Source organism: Mobula birostris, chromosome 29 (genome assembly GCF_030028105.1).
Source record: "Mobula birostris isolate sMobBir1 chromosome 29, sMobBir1.hap1, whole genome shotgun sequence".
NCBI lineage: Eukaryota > Metazoa > Chordata > Chondrichthyes > Myliobatiformes > Myliobatidae > Mobula > Mobula birostris.
The window spans coordinates 16,482,664-16,500,011 of record NC_092398.1 but is presented as its reverse complement, the minus strand read 5'-3'; the positions used below and the strand labels follow the sequence as shown (position 1 = coordinate 16,500,011).

General features: G+C 42.2%; 1 protein-coding gene across 1 annotated transcript; it reads left to right on the top strand.

Annotated features, from left to right (window-relative positions):
* The first annotated feature begins 11,809 nt into the window (after positions 1 to 11,809).
* Positions 11,810 to 12,190, top strand: LOC140190041 (histone H2AX-like). Its single transcript, XM_072246454.1, has one exon. The coding sequence runs from the start codon at positions 11,810 to 11,812 to the stop codon at positions 12,188 to 12,190; it is 381 nt and encodes a 126-aa protein (XP_072102555.1).
* The last annotated feature ends 5,158 nt before the right edge of the window (positions 12,191 to 17,348 follow it).

Here is a 17,348-nt window from a genome sequence, read left to right as displayed (position 1 = left end):
TACCATCAGCAACCATGATTCATTTTCTTCCGGGCATATTCACAAATTCTACAACTGATTTCTAACCATCATAGAATAAATAGGCGACAGTGTTAAATTGGGCATTCAACTTGTGTGCAAGAGACACAAAATGTACAAGTAAAAGGTAACAATATTAAACAAATCAGCAATATACCTTGAGAACATGACGTGAATTTATCTCCTTTGGTTCAAGAGCCTGATGGAACAGTGATAGTAACCATTACTGAAACTGATGGTGTGAGGCCTGAGGCTGTTTTACTTTCTTCCTGACAGCAGCAGTGACAAGAGAGCATCTGCTAGGTGGTGGTACTGGGTGGTCCCTGAAGATGGATACTGTTTTTTTTTAATGGAAAGGATATATTTGCCATAACAGCTGTACTTACCACCACACATCTATAGAAGTTAATAGCATATGAAATATTTTAATACTGAAAATAAAACATAGAACATGGAAGAATACAGCACAGGAACAGACCATTTGGCAAACAATGTTGTACCAAACCAGCTGCAAAGCAAGTCAAAAAACACCCAATCCCTCCTACCTATACCATGCCCATGTCTCTGCATCTTCCATACAACAATCACATGAATTCCTCCATAATCTCTTAATAACCTCTTTCAGCACCCTGTGTTGCACCTTGCCTCCCTTCAGAGCTTTCAGATTCCCAACAATCTTCTCCCACGGAATGGCAATTTCATGCTCAAAAGTCCAGCGTACTGTTAGTGCCTTCCACAGTGAAGATGCAAGCAAAATACATATTCAGTTCATCCACCATTTCCTTGTCCCCCATTACTACCTGTCCGGCATGATTTTATAGCAGTCTGATAACTTCTCTTTATATTTTTTATTTTTACACATCGTACCCCATCTGTTACTTATTTTTATACATTGTACCCCATCTGTTACTTATTTTTTTATACATTCCGCTAATGCCCCACCTCCCCCTCGTGCCCCATCTGTTACTTATTTTTATACACACATTCTTTCTCTCACTCTACTTTTTTCTCCCTCTGTCCCTCTGAATATACCTCTTGCCCATCCTCTGGGTTCCCCCCCCCCTTGTCTTTCTTCCCGGACCTCCTGTCCCATGATCCTCTCGTATCCCTTTTGCCTATCACCTGTCCAGCTCTTGGCTCCATCCCTCCCCCTCCTGTCTTCTCCTATCATTTTGGATCTCCCCCTCCCCCTCCAACTTTCAAATCCCTTACTCACTCTTCCTTCAATTAGTCCTGACGAAGGGTCTCGGGCTGAAACGTCAACTGCACCTCTTCCTAGAGATGCTGCCTGGCCTGCTGCGTTCACCAGCAACTTTTATGTGTGTTGCTTGAATTTCCAGCATCTGCAGAATTCCTGTTGTTTAACTTCTCTCAACTCTCTTTTGCACTTTATGTAACTGAATAGACTTTTGGCATCCTCTTTAATATTATTGGCTAGCTTACCTGCATATTCCATCTTTCCCTGTTTTATGACTTTTTAATTGCCTTGTGTTGGGTTTTAAAAACTTCCCAATACTCTAACCCCATTAACTTTTGCTCAATTAGATGCCTTCCCTTTGTCTCTTATGTCAGCTTTCACTTCTCTTGTCAGCCACAGATGTGTCATTCTGCCTTTGGAATACTTCCTCCTCTTCAGGATGTTTATATCTTGTGCCTTCCAGATTTCTCCTAGAAATTCCAACTATTGCTGCTCAGGCTGTTTTCCCTGCCAGTGTTCTTTTCCTATCAATTTTGTCCTGTTCCTCTTTCATGCCTCTGTAATCTCCTTCACTCCATTGTAATACTAATATATCTGACTTTAGCTTCTCCTCAAATCTCAGGGTGAATTCCATCATATTATGATCACTAACGCCACCTTAAACTCTCTAAACACATCCAGTTCATTGCACTGTGCATAAATCCAGCAATGTTCATCCCTTAGTGGGCTCAACCACGAGCTTCACTAAAAAATACACCTTATAGGTATTTTAGAAATTCCCCCACTTCCAATCATTGGATCTAGCACCAAACTGATTTTCCCAATCTACCTGTATATTGAACTCACTCATGACTATTGTAACATTGCCTTTTTTATATGTACTTTTTATCTGTTGTTGTAATTTACAGACCTTATCTGTTTGGGGTTGTATCCTCATACCTTATAAACTCTACCCTCAATGCTTCAACACCTTCCAGCCCAATACCACCTCTGTCTAATGATTTGATTACATTTTATTTTACTGACAGAGCCACAACACTCCCTCTGCCTACCTGTCTCTCTTTTCAATACAATGAGTAACCTTAAATATTAAGCTATTAGCTATAATCTACTTTTAGCCATAATTCTCTGATGTCAACATTATATATGCCAATATGTAACTGTGCTATAAGTTCATTTACCTTATTCCATGTATTGCACACATTCAAATAAAATACCTTCAGTCCTGTATTTTCAGTCCAATTTTGTCCACATTTTACATTGCAACTCATCCTGTTGACTGCAATTTTGCCCTCTCATCAGTCCCTCCAGCTAGTAGTTTCTCTACACACAGCCCCTATTTGTAAACCCACTACCTCATCCTCAGCACGATGACTCCAGTTCCTATCCCACTGACAAATTAGTTTAAACCCTCTGACCAGCTCTTGTAAGCCTATCAGCAGTATTAATGGTTCCCCTCAGATTCAGGTGTAACCCATCCCTTTTATAAAGGTAGTACCTTCTCCTGAAGAGATTCCAGTGATTGATAAATGTAAACACCTGCACCAGTTCCTCAGCCATGAGTTCACCTACTAAATCATCCTATTATCCTTAACAATGTAACAGAAACACTTACAATTAATATACTCAATGTTAACAGGACTGTGTGAGTCAGCAGTCAGTCAAGCTAGTTTTATTTTCTCTGTCAATCAGCTCCCAAATATTGCTGTTCAGTAATCCGTTGTCACCCCCCCCCCCCATCATCATTACCCCTACCGCTGTCTGGAGCCCCAAGCTCAGCACTTGTGCTGAGACAGCCCTGGTTTGTGACTCTGTTTCACTGAATTGGTCCCCCATTCTGCTTTCAGACTTTTGTGGATCGTGGAGTATTCTATCAACCCAGCTGTGTGAGACTCAGTGGAAGCAGTGGAATGGTCCCATAACAATGAAAAGAGCTGGGAAGGAAGAAGTCAGCCACCAATATCAGTCTTACTCAGCCAAGAAATCTGAGGGATGAAGAACATGTGGGACAAAACTGCAGTCAGCTCGTTGTCATTTTCAGTCTGCAGAAATTCATATAGGAAATACAAGGGAAACCTCTGTTAGTGATCCATCACCACAGGGAGAGTGGGGGGCGGTGAACAGCAGGGGTGGATTAACAAGGACTGTTGGGGAACAGAAACACTGTCAGGGAGCGGATGGGCTGAGTTGAGTCCCTTCTGTACATTGGGTGTGTTGTAGATTCACTAGGTATCTGAGACAGAGTTTAAAGTAGAACTGATATATTGGTCACAGATTCAGAATTTGAAACTCCAGTCCCATTAAACATTGACAGAAGAAATTCTTCCCATGCCCAGTGACTAAGTGTAGAACTAGGAGTGGAGCAATAATTGCAGAGTTCAACACCAACAGTCAATTTTGAACTTGCCGCTGGATTCAACTACTGTAATGGTTAAATATCTAGCATGCAGCCTATTTAAACCTTTCCCTCAGTGTGAACTCAGTAATGTGTCAGTGTGTCCTGAAGCGGGATGAGTGATTGAACCCTTTCCCACATTCAGAGCAGTTAAACGGTTTCTTCCCAGTGTGAACTTGCCGATGTAGCTTCAGTTCAAATTACTGACTGATTCCCTTCTCACAATCTGGGGTGACTGGTTTCTCCCAGTGTGAACTGACTGCTGTGTACGTAAATCCCTTCAAACAATAAGACCAGGTGAACGGTGTCTCCCCCGGGTGAACTGACTGGTGTGCCAGTCATTGAGATGACTGAGTAAATCCTTTTCCTCAGAGAGTAGGTGAACAGCTTCTCCTCAGTGTGAACTGACTGGTGTCTCTGTAGACTGGATGATGGAGTGAATCCCTTTGCCCATATAGAACAGGTGAGTGGTCTCTTCCCAATGTGAACTCGCTGGTGTCTCTGTATTCTGCATAATTGTGTGGATCCCTTCTCACAGTCTGATCAGGTCAAACTCTCCTCTCCAATGTGAATTTGATGATGTATCTTCAGTTGAGATGACTGAGTGAATCCCTTCCCACAGTCTGAACGGGTGAATGACCTCTCCTCATTGTGAACTGATCAACTATGTGCGAATAGCTGAGATGACGGAATCCTTTCCCACATTCAGAACAGGTGAATGGCCTTTCTCCAGTGTGAACTCGCTGGTGTGCCAAGAGGTCTGATGTTTGAGGGAATCCATTCTTACTGTGTGAGCAGGTGAATGCTCTCTTCCCAGTGTAAACTGCTGGTGTCTCTGTAGGTTGGATGACTGAGTGAATCCTGAGCAGGTTAACAGACACTCCCCAGTGTGAACTCACTGGTGTCTCTGTCAGTCAGATTATTGAATGAATCCCTTCCCACAATTTGAGCAGGTTAATGGCCTCCCCCCAGTGTGAACTCGCTGGCAGGATGAGTGAGTGAATCCCTTCCCACAATTCTCTATTAATTCTCTGGCAATGCATCATGTCAGATGTCATAGTGAATCCCTTGCACAATAAAACCAGTTCAAAGACTGATCACTTGTGAACAAATGCTGGTGTGTTCTCAGTACCTAGTTCCAGATGATTTCACTGAGTTACAATAGAAAACTTTCATTTCACAGACAAAGAACATTCCCAGCTAGGGTGGTTTGTCGTCTCCAAGGATCAATACCAGATATATTGACGTTACTGAAGAAATATTTGGTCACTCATTAAATATTTGGACAGAGACAGCAAAACTAACATTTTGTTATGTTTGAGATTCCCCTGCACAAATTATTTGCCATTGCTAACCTGTAAAATGAATTACAAAAAAACATTGATGTGTGAAGGATGACATCTCAGATGAAATAATTTTAGTCTCTATGTTACAGCAGGTAATCCTAAGAATTTCTAATTAATCTGATTCCCTTTCCCTCCACCCCCCACCCCCACACACAGGTGATTGACAGTGTTAAATTAATCAGTGGCAATGCCAATGAATATGAAGAGGAGGGCAGCAGGATTTCTCATTGGAGTGTGGCACTTCTGTGATGTGAAAGCTGCAGGTCATTTGTTACCCAGGACAAAGGTGTTTGATACCATTATGTCCCCTATGTACCAGGAGATGGGCAAAATTTGTTCTCACAGGTAGAAAGGTCCAGAAGAAGAGCTCGAACAAAGGTGATTTTCTCAAAAATTAAAGCCGATGGAAAGATTGTATTCTTTTTTCCATGCAGCAGAATCATTTCCATTAACGGGACGATTCTCTATATTTTGTCACGAGTTACTCATTCTTGGATTTGGATAGGTGCAGTACGACATTGTCTGGCAGAACCACCCGCTTCCATTCCACCGTCCGTGCTTCCAAACACGCACTGCAGACTGGTGGGGAAATCGGTGAAAGTGTCACCCATGGCTGCCTCTCTACCCAGAAAGCACCACAAAGGAGAGGCCGATCTATCTGTCACAGTGCCCCAGCAATACGCATGCGAAATGGTGCGAGTACCTTCGCTCATCCGCAAAAGCTTCCCGGAGCCTGGGTACGGATCGTGGCACTGAAAAAGATGGAAACAACTGAGATTATTCCGGACTTCTGGGCCACGGCATGTCCGGGCTCACAGCGATTGTCCCAGGGTCATGGTGCAGACGCCGGTGCTCATAATCCCCCACCCAGAGCCCTGTTACGTCCTGCTACCGATTCTCCCAGGACTTGTGTCCACTGAGCGCAGGGGTGATATTGAGAACGAACTATGACCGTCACGCCTTCGCATTAGCCCCAAGGTATAAGGAAAGATTGAATAGTTTAGAACTTTATTTATTGGAACGTGGACGATTGAAGGGAGATTTGTGAGAGCTAGAAAATTGTGAGGAGCTAGATAAGGTAAATGAGAGCAGTTTTTTTTCTCTGGGGTTGAGTGGGACGACAACTAGAGGTGAAGGGTGAAAGGTGAAATATTTAAGGGGAACGTGAGCGGAAGCTACTTCTGTCTAAGTTGGAAATTGGACAGGAGTTTGGATGATAATAGCTCCAGAAATTTGTTTTTCTCCCTTCAGGAATTGCAGGAAGCTGTTCAATCAGGTTCAAACACTTCTCCTGGTAGGGATGGACTGTGTTATGCATTGCTTAAGCATTTAGATGACTCTGTATTAATAGGAATTCTAGCATTGTTTAATTCAGTGTGGAAAGAAGGAAAATTACCAGTAGAATGGAAGCATGCGGTGGTAATTCCAGTTTTAAAGTCAGATAAGGACGCCTCAAGTCCTAGTTCGTATTGGCCTATAGCTTTAACGTCAGTGCTTTGTAAAACTATGGAACGAATGGTCACGAACAGACTTGTTTATTTTTTGGAAAATAAGGGACATTTTGCTGCCTATCAAAATGGCTTTAGAACTGGAAGTTCAAAAATGGAATCTGTTGCCCTTTTAGATCATGATATTAAAAAAGCGTTTCAAAATAGAGAAGTAATGTTAAGTGTATTTCTAAATATTGAAAGAGCATATGACTCACTATGGAAGGATGAGTTATTAATTAAACTCTATGATGCGGGAATTAGAGGTAGAATGTTTAATTGGATCAAAGATTTCCTTAAGGAAAGGACGGTTCAAGTAAGAATAGGTGGAACAAGCTCCAAGTCAGTTAAAATTGGTAATGGTACCTCTCAAGGAAGTGTCATTAGTCCAGTTCTTCTTAATGTCATGATAAATGATATCTTTGATCAGGTTGAGACAGGATTTCGCAAATCATTGTTTGCAGATGATGGTGCAATCTGGAAAAGAGGAAGAAATATCAAGTATATATTAATGCAGGTAAAAAAGGCTTTAAGATCAGTTGAAAACTGAGCTAATAAATGGGGTTTCAGGATTTCTGCTTCTAAGTCCAAATACATGATTTTTGGCTTTAGAAGAAAAATTCCTGATTGTGAATTGTGTCTATATGATTCTCCACTGGAAAGAGCAAGGTATTCAAGTTCTTACGTGTTTGGTTTGATGAAAGACTTTCTTGGAGGGTTCATATAGATAAAGCAATTGGAAAGTGTGAGAAAGTTTTAAATGTTATGAGAAGTATTGCTGGATGCGACTGGGGAGCAGGGCAGGAGACTATGTACTTAATATACCTAGCTATGATTAGACCAGTTATAGATTATGGTTGTATTGTTTATGGTTCCGCTGCTACGACAGTGCTGGGAAAACTAGGCACTGTGCAGTCCAAAGCAGTTAGACTCTGTTGTGGATCTTTTAGAACAGTCCCGGCATGATGTGTGGAGATGGGAGAAGTGCCTCTGCATTTAAGATGAATTCAGTTGGGCTTGCAGTATTGGGTAAAACTGAATGGATTCAATCACAGCTGTCCATCAAAGTGTCTTTTTTGCAGGGGAAGTCGGAGCACCAAAGTAAAATTAAAAGATACACATTTTTAGATTTGGTTAATAACTGGGCTGTGAAATTGAAACTGACCGAGGAAGACATAATGGACCAAATTTGCTTACCACCCGTCCCTTTTTGGCTCTTTCCAGAACCAGAAGTAGACCTATTCCTCCTTTTTCAGCTGAAAGGAAGCAGTGCAATTTCATCAGCATTGATCACAAATGAATATTTAAATAATAAATGGGAATCTTATCTGAAGATTTTTACTGATGGCTCAGTGGACCCAGAGAGCAGTAGGGCAGAATTTGAGATGTATGTGTCTCAACTTAGTCACCGGGTTACAGATGGTGTTTCTGTCTTTGCAACAGAATTATTAGCAAGCCTCTGGGCCTTATGATGGATAGAAGACTCTCGACCATGTAGGGTTATCATCTGTTTGGATTCTGCTGCTGCCTTAGAGTCTATAAAAGGGAGTAAATCAAAAGCTCGTCCTGACATAGTTATTGAGATTCTCTTAGTGTTCTTTAGAGTAGGGAAGTTGGGTTGTGCAGTTAGATTTTCATGGCTACCTGGGCATGATGGGGTGGAGGGAAATGAAATTGTGGATGTCATTGCAAAGTCTTCCTTACAAAGCAGGCAAGTAGAAATTAAAGTTCCCTTAGGCAGAGCAGAATTGAGAAGTAGGATTAAAAAAGGTATAGAGAAGAAGTAGCAGGAGGTTTGGAAAAATGAATTAAGGGGCAGGCATTATTTTTCTAGTCACCCACTAGTTAAAAAGGTCTCAGACTGTTACCTTTTAAGTCGTAGAGATGTGGTGAAATTTACAAGACTTAGGTTGGGGCTTTGTGGGCTCAACTATTATTTAAAGATAATAGGAAAACATGCTACTGGATTATGTGACTGTGGTAGTCCAGAGACAGTCCAGCATGTTTTGCTGAGCTGTAATCCATACAAAGTTGAAAGAAGCATGTTGTTCAAGAGGCAATCTGGCTTAAATTTATTTTGGTTTTCTATTAAATATTTGTTTGGCCATCAAGAGAATCAACATTTGATTGAAGAGTCTGTTATTCAGTTTATACGTGAGACTAGGTTGTATTCGAGAATTTGAGTTTCTTGAAGTTCTATAATTAATTATACATCTTGTAGAGGGCTGTAATATGCCTAGTTTCGTCTAAACAGCCTGAAATAGAAGAAGAAGAACTACTTCTCTCAGCAATGGACCTTTAAGTTGGGTTGCCAACCACCATTAAAAGTTAGAAGAAAAACTTCTTCGCTAGTGTCGGTGTTGGCTTGGCCTTGCCACTGTTATGGCTCAGCAGCGCGATTGGTGGCGCTGGCTGTGACTCTGTGGGGATGTTGGGAAATAGTGTAGGTTCAGGTAGGGGGAGGATCTGGGTAAAGAACCGCAAATGATGGGTTCGGGTGAGTGTGGGTTGGCGGGAGGAGGTTAAAATGAAATACTATCCAGATCTGGAAAACGGAAAAAAGAAACATAATATTGGAATGATTTCAAGTGATGGAGAGGAAGGGCGGAGTCTTTTGGTGGGAAAAAGGAAACACTGTATTGTTTCAATTTGACTCGGAACATCCTTCTATATCCTATGAAATTAACTACAAGGTTGAAATCTGCTATATGTACTTTAGGAAGAGGCAATCTGTTAATCGTTTGTAAGGATAAGAAAACAGTTTGAGAAGGCATTATGATTGAAGACTTTACTTTGCAAAAAGCTAGTATCTATGTTGCCTAATGAAAACAAAGGCATTAGGGCTGTTATAATGGGTATTCTGGTGGAGATTTTATTAGCAAAGGTTAATTTTCATTTGTTGGGAGGCAAAGTTGAGGAGGTAAAAGAGATTGCAAGTAGTCAGAAATGTGAACAGGGTGGATAGATTATCTGTACTGATGTATTTTAATGTGGTGAAACTCCCTGATAAAGTTTGTTTGGGGTATGTTAGTTATAATCTTCGAGTTTATCTTCCACCTCTGCTGAGATCTTACAAATTTCAGAGGTTTGGGCATGGAGTGGCAGTATGCCATGGGAAACTAAGATGTAGCAAGTGTTGAGGGGAACATAAGTATGAAGATTGTGAAGACATGAAGTTTAATTTTTGTAATTGTGTAGGAGAGCATAGTGCAGCTTATAAAGAATGTGAAATGCTTATGAAGGCAGCTGAAGTTCAAAACGTTAAAGTACAGTTAAGTGTGTCTTATTCAGAGGCCTTGCAAAAGTTAAAACAAATTTGATCAACTACCAGTCAGAGAACAGAATCTGAAGTCAGAGGCTATATGTTGGCATCATAGTTCTCTTACTAAAAATATTTTGTTAGTTAATAAAATAAAGTTTGTGATGTTTATAACAGATGCGGTGAATTGTATTGCTCAAACATCTAGTCGTACTGAGAAAATCAAAATTGTAAAATTAAACTTTGTATAACTGGTGTTATGTGGGAAACTGTAAATAAAGCTCTAATGGGTGGTGTATCTGTATTTCAGTCTCCTTGTGAAGGTACATAATGGGATTAAGAATATTGCAGTGGAACGCGAGAATCCTGATTTCTAATGGTCAAGAGTTTAAGAAGTTTATTTCTGATTTATCAAATCCACCTGATGTTATTTGAACTCAGAAATCCTGGCTGTTAGCACATTTAAGTTTTTCTTTGCAACATTATATTGTAATTGGGTGTAATGGGTTAATTGGTAGAGGGGCTGGTATTGCAAGTTTTATAAGGAAAGGGAAAGGATATAGAGTTGTTGAGGTGAATGAAGTGCGTGAAGCACTTACAACAGAAATATTTGATTCAGCAGGTAGGGATATTAAGTAACACACATCGAAGTTGCTGGTGAATGCAGCAGGCCAGGCAGCATCTCTAGGAAGAGGTACAGTGGACGTTGCAGGTCGAGACCCTTCCTCAGGACTCATCAGATGCTGCCTGGCCTGCTGCGTTCACCAGCAACTTTGATGTGTGTTGCTTGAATTTCCAGCATCTGCGGAATTCCTGTTGTTTAGGGATATTAAGTGGTAAGTTTTTACAACCCTTGTGGAAAACCTTTGATTTGCTGAAAAGTATATGTACCTTTTGCGCACTAAGGGTTGTATGATGTGGGGATTGTTCACAGAATGCTGGTAATGGTTTGCAGAAGAATTTTTAGATATTTCCCATCGTGTGTGCCTTATTGATGGGAGGGCTATGAGATTTAATGCTCATAATAAGTCTGAAACTGCTATAGGTTTAACTATAGTTTTGAATATTCTAGCTGAAGTGAGTGAGTGAGATGTCATGGGAGATGAAACATTGAGGAATGATCATTCTTCTATATTTATAAGCTTAGGTTTGGATTTATAGGGGACAGGAAGCCACTTTTAAGAGGTGAAAATTTGGTAAAGCAAATTGGGAAAGGTTTAAGGATTTATGTGACGAACGTCTGTCAGGGCTGAATGTTGAGGATGATGTCGATTTTTGTAATAAAAGGTTATGTTACGCTATTCATCATACTGCAGTGGAAGAGATTCCTATTAAAAAGAGCATGAATAGGTCCCAACACAGACCCTTGTGGAACAGCATCAGCCACTTGCCTCTCTTTTACTCTTTATATTTCTGAAGAAACTTTTCCTCTGTAGTATTATTGGTTAGCTTACATTCCGATTCCATCGACATGCCTTTAGTTTTCTTTTCCAATCCTCTAACCCCACTATTGTTTGCTCCAGTATATGCCCATTTATGTATTTACCATTTGACTTTGACTTCATTTGTTCCCCTTTTCATTGCAAAACCTGCAGGCTAAACTCCAGTCGCAGTTTGAAAAAAAAACTCATTTATAACTGATGCGGTTCATGCATTGACAGCGAACGGAACTTGCCAATCGATTTTTGTTCTGAACGTTTATTCGTTGAAAGAAATCGGCGAATTGAATCGCTAGATATTGTTACAATAATTGCTATACTTAAATTCAATGTGGCGGACTTCAGTAATGGGTGAATGGAAGGACCAAGTCGACAAAGGGAGCTGTATGAGTTGATTTTAGATTAGGTTTAAACAAAGGATTTTGGCGGGCTGTTTCAGATTTCAGTTTATTTTAGGAGAGTAGCGGTTATTTTCCGCGCTTCTGCTGTTGTTTCTTGATTGGTGAATAAGGCAGCTCTCCGATTGGATCTCTTGTTCTTTCTAATGAGACGAAAAGTTGTTTAACCAATTATAAACGTTCCGCTGCATTCTCCCAAAATATATAAGAACGGCGAGAGCTGGAAGCATTGCTTCATTCTCTGTGAGAGTTTTGCTGAGATTGTGAAAATGAGTGGACGAGGAAAAACCGGCGGCAAAGCTCGGTCCAAGGCCAAGTCTCGCTCCTCCCGAGCAGGACTGCAGTTTCCCGTGGGCCGTGTTCACAGGCTCCTGAGAAAGGGTAACTATGCTGAGCGGGTGGGTGCCGGAGCCCCGGTCTATCTGGCTGCTGTGCTCGAGTATCTGACCGCTGAAATCCTTGAGCTGGCTGGCAACGCAGCCCGGGACAACAAAAAGATCTGCATCATCCCCAGGCATCTGCAGCCGGAGGTCCGCAATGACGAGGAGCTCAACAAGCTGTTGGGAGGGGTGACCATCGCTCAGGGCGGGGTGCTGCCCAACATCCAGGCCGTGTTGTTACCCAAGAAAACCGGCAGTGCCAGCAAGTGAAGAGACAGAATCTGAACCAGTGACCCAACGGCTCTTTTCAGAGCCGCTCACAGAGTCTGTGAAAGGGCTGCTCTGCGGATATCATGAGCTGGGGGATAGGGCTCAGATTCGGATTAAATTTTTGTACTAATTATTTGGCATTGAAATTCTCTGCTGGTGTGAAACTCGCAGTTTTAGTGGTGGGTGTACAATCTGAAATATCGGAGCTGGGTCCTCCACCGACTGTTGGATTTGATCCGCACCGGCTGCACCTATTGTAAGGCTCCACTGGTGCTATCGACGTAATCGATTTCAAACAGCCGCCTTTTCCAGAGCAATTACGAGCGAGCGAGGTGAGCGTCATCTGTGTCCAGCTACCGATGTGTATGATTGGCACTTTCTCAAAGGCCTTCTGAAAATCCAAGTGCACAACAACAGACTCTCCTTTGTCAGTCCTGATTGTTATTTCTTCAAAGAATTCCAACAGATTTGTTAGGCAATATTTTCCTTTGATGAAAACTAGCCTTATTTTATCATGTGCCTGATCCTTAATAATCAACTCTAACATCTTCCCAATCACTGAGCTCAGACTAACTGGTCTCTAGTTTCCTTTAGAAACATAGAAAACCTATGGCACAATACAGGCCCTTCAGCCCATAAAGCTGTGCCAAACTTGTCCTTACTTTAGAACTACCTAGGCTTACCCATAGCCCTCTATTTTTCTAAGCTCCATGTATCCATCCAGGAGTCTCTTAAAAGACACTATCGCTTCCACCTCCACCGCTGCCGTAAAAAAAACTTACCCCTGACATCTCCTCTGTACCTACTTTCAGGCACCTTAAAAATATGCCCTCTCATGCTAGTCATTTCAGCTCTGGGGAAAAAGCCTCTGACCATCAACACGATCAATGCCTCTCATCATCTTGTACACCTCTATCAGGTCACTTCCAATCCTCTGTTGCTCCAAGGAGAAAAGGCCGAGTTCACTCAACCTATTATCATAAGGCATGCTCCTCAATCCAGGCAACATCCTTGTAAATCTCCTCTGCACCCCTTCTATGGTTTCCACGTCCTTCTTGTAGTGAGGCAATGAGAACTGAGCACAGTACTCTAAGTGGGGTCTGACCAGGGTCCTATATAGCTGCAACATTACCTCTCAGCTCTTAAACTCAATCCCATGATTGATGAAGGCCAATGCACTGTATGCCTTCTTAACCACACAGTCAACCTGGTAGCAGCTTTGAGTGTCCTATGGACTTGGGCCCCAAGATCCCTCTGATCCTCCACACTGCCAAGAATCCTGCCATTAATGCTATATGCTGCCATCATATTTCACCTACGAAAATGAACCTTCTCACACTTATCTGGGTTGAACTCCATCTGCCACTTCTCAGGGCAGTTTTGCACTCTATCAATGTCCCACTTTAACTTCTGACAGCCCTCCACACTATCCACAACACCCTCAACCTTTGTGTCATCAGCAAATTTACTAACCCATACCTCCATTTCTTCATCCAAGTCATTTAGAAAAATCACAGAGAGTAGGGGATCCCAGAAATGTTCCCAGAGGCACACCAGTCATCACCAGCCTCCATGCAGAATATGACCCATCTACAACCACTCTTTGCCTTCTGTGGGTAAGCCAGCTCTGGACCCATAAAGCAATGTCCACTTGGATCCCATGCCTCCTTACTTTCTCAATAAGCCTTGCATGGAGTACCTTATCAAATGCCTTGCTGAAATCCATATACACTACATCTATGGCTCTACCTTCATCAATGTGCTTAGTCACATCCTCAAAAAATTCAATTGGGCTCATAAGGCACGACTTGCCTTTGACAAAGCCATGCTGACTATTCTTAACCATATTATGCTAACTATATTATGCCTCTCCAAATGTTCATAAATCCTGCCTCTCAGGATCTTCTCCATCAGCTTACCAACCACTGAAGTAAGACTCACTGTTCTATAATATCCTGCGCTATCCCTACACCCTTTCTTGAATAAAGGAACAAAATCCACAACCCTCCAATCCTCCAGAACCTCTCCTGTCCTCATTGATGATGCAAAGATCATTGCCAGGCACTCAGCAATCTCCTCGCTCACTTCCCACTGTAGCCTGGGGTACATCCCATCTGGTCCTGGTGACCTATCCAACTTGATGCTTTCCAAAACCTCCAGCACATCCTCTTCCTTAATATCTACATGCTCAAGCTTTTCAATCTGCTGCAAGTCATCCCCACAACCGCCAAGATCCTTTTCTATAGTGAATACTGAAGCAAAGTATTCATTAAGTACCTCTGCTATATCCTCCGGTTCCATACACACTTTTCCACTGTCATACTTGATGGGTCCTATTCTCTCACATCTTATCCTCTTGCTCTTCACGCACTTGTAGAATGCCTTGGGCTTTTCCTTAATCCTATCCACCAAGGCCTTCTCATGTCCCCTTCTGGCTCTCCTAATTTCTTCTGCCTTTTGACCCTATGTCACTTCTTTCTAATGATTTGATTTCATTTTTTACTGAAAGGGCATTACCACCCCTTATGCCTTCCTGCCTGTCCTTCTGGTATAATATGTATCTTTGGACATGAAGTTCCCAGCTATAATCTTTCATAAATGATTCAGTGATACCTGCAGCATATCTGCCTATCTGAAATTGTGCTACAAGTTCATCTATGTTATTCCATATACTGCGTGCATTCAGTCCTGTACTCACTCTTTTCAATTTTGTCTGCCTTTTATGTTGCACCTCATCCTGTTGACTGCAATTTTGCCCCATCAGCAGCCTCTTCTCACTATACATTGCCTCTGTTTGTAAACTAGCTACCTGATCTTCAGCACTATTAACCACCTTCCCTATGATACCTCTTGCAGTGAAATATATGCAGATCAGGACACCAGTTGCACCATGCTTAATCTTTTAATTTCTAACTTACTTCAAACCTCCATAACTTATCCACTTACAACCGTGTAGCATTACCAAACGTTCCCGCTAGGATATTCATTCCCCTCCAGTTCAGTGCAAACTAGGCCATTAGAACCAGTCCCAGCTTCCCTGGAAAAGAGTCTAATGATCATAAATCTTATGCCATCCCTCCTACACCAACTCCTTAGCCACATATTAAATCAGATAACCTTCCTACTTCTAGCCTCATTAGCATGTGGCATGGGTTGCAGCCCTGAGATTACAACTCTGGAGGTCCTGCCCTTTAACATACCACTTAATTCCTAGACCCAGCTATACAGAACTTTGTCACTCATCCTGCCCATGTCATTGGTAATTACGTGGAGCACAACTTCTGGCTGTTTACCCTCCCACTTGCTGAGGACTCAATATACGCTACCTCGGATCCTGGCACCCAGCATGCAGCATACGATCTGGGAAGCTCATTCTCGCTCACTGCTCGTTCCCCTAAATAATTAGTCCCTTATTGCCACAGTGTGCCTCTACTCCTCCCTTCCCATCTAAGTTACAGAGCCAGGAACCTGTGGCCTCTAGTTCTAGTCTCACCCAACCTCAGTGGAAAAAGCCGTATGATTGCATTTATCCTATCTGTATCTAACATTCATTGAGCATTCCCTTAATCTTAGCTTCCACTGATAATTTCTGACTTGTCTTTTCCCTTCTAATTTCTTCTTCCAAACTCTCCACACACTCTCTATACTGTTGAAGGGCCTCCCCAGTCTACAGTGCTTTGTCCCCGACTGAGGCGGTGTGATAGAACATAGAACAGTACAGCACAGGAAAAGGCTTTTTGGCCAACAATGTTGTGCTGACCCAGCTAAAAAGCAAATCAAAAACACCCAAACACTGACTCCTCCTACCTGCACAATATCATATCCCTCCATCTTCCTCATATTCATGTGCCTCTCCAAATCTAAATGTCTCTTAAAAACCTCTAATGTATTTGTCTCTACCACCATACCATGCAGCACATTCCAGGAATCCACCATTCTAAGTAAAAAAACTTACCCTACAACCCCTTTGAAACTACCCCTTCTCTTGAATGCGTGCCCTCTGGTAATAGACATTTCAACCCTACTGTCATTGGCATTGAAACCTACCGAATGTTGAAAGGACTAGATACGGTGGATGCGGAGATGATGTTTCCTGTGTTGGGGTCTCCAGAACTAGAAGGCATAGCCTCAAAATTGAGGGTGATCCTCTAGAACAGAGGTAAGCAGGATTTTTTTTTTTTTTAGCCAGAGAGTATTAAGTTGGTAGCATGTTCTGCCACAGACTGTGGTGGAGGCCAAGTATGTGGGTATGTTTAAGGCGGAAGTTGATTGTTCCCTCATTGGTCAGGGCATCAAAGGATCTGGCCAGAATGCAGATGTATGGGCTTGAGGGATCAAAGATTAGCTATGATAGAATGGTGGAGCAGACTTAGTGGGCTGAATAGCCTAATTCTTCTCCAATGTTTTATGGTCTTATAAGTGTCCAGGGTCTGGTGAGATATATTCCAGGCTGCTGTGAGAGACAACAGAGGAGAGTCTGGGGCACTGATGGAGCATTCACTGGCCACAACTGAGATACCAGGTGGCTAGAAGACAGCATATGTGTGATAATTATTCAAGAACAATAATAGCGAAAAGCCGGAGAATTCTAAGCCAGTTTTTTTTTAAATCTATGATATGGAGATTAGTCGGATGATATTCTGAGGGACATGAATATTTTGCACTTTGAAAAGCAGGGATTGATCAGGGGCAGTATGTAGGAATTGGTCAGTAGGACTGTGATGGGGTTCTGAATTACCCCTATGAACTGTGCTTTGGAAAAGAGAGAGAGAGAGTTATTTAACACCGACATGTGTTTTGATAGAGAGAGAGAGAGACGAAGACTGCTCACAGGTTGCTTATACTTTCTTCAAGAATATTCGCCTGCCGGCACTTCTTACACAGAGAGAGGAAGGAGGAGTTATTTGAATGACAGCTGGTATCCAGTACGGTGAGATAAATAGGTCAGATGATATAGACCTCAAACACATGTTTTGGGAACTGAATGAGCTTTGTTGTGCCCATAGAAAAAGTGGTTTTTGGAGGATCGATCAGGCAGATCGATCAGTGGCTCTTGCAGTGAGAAGAAAAGGCAGTGACTGGTGGGGAGTTGTCCATGTGTCCACCCTTGCCTGGGTGATAGCTCCACCACAGAAAACCGGTCCCCTTCTCGTGGTCA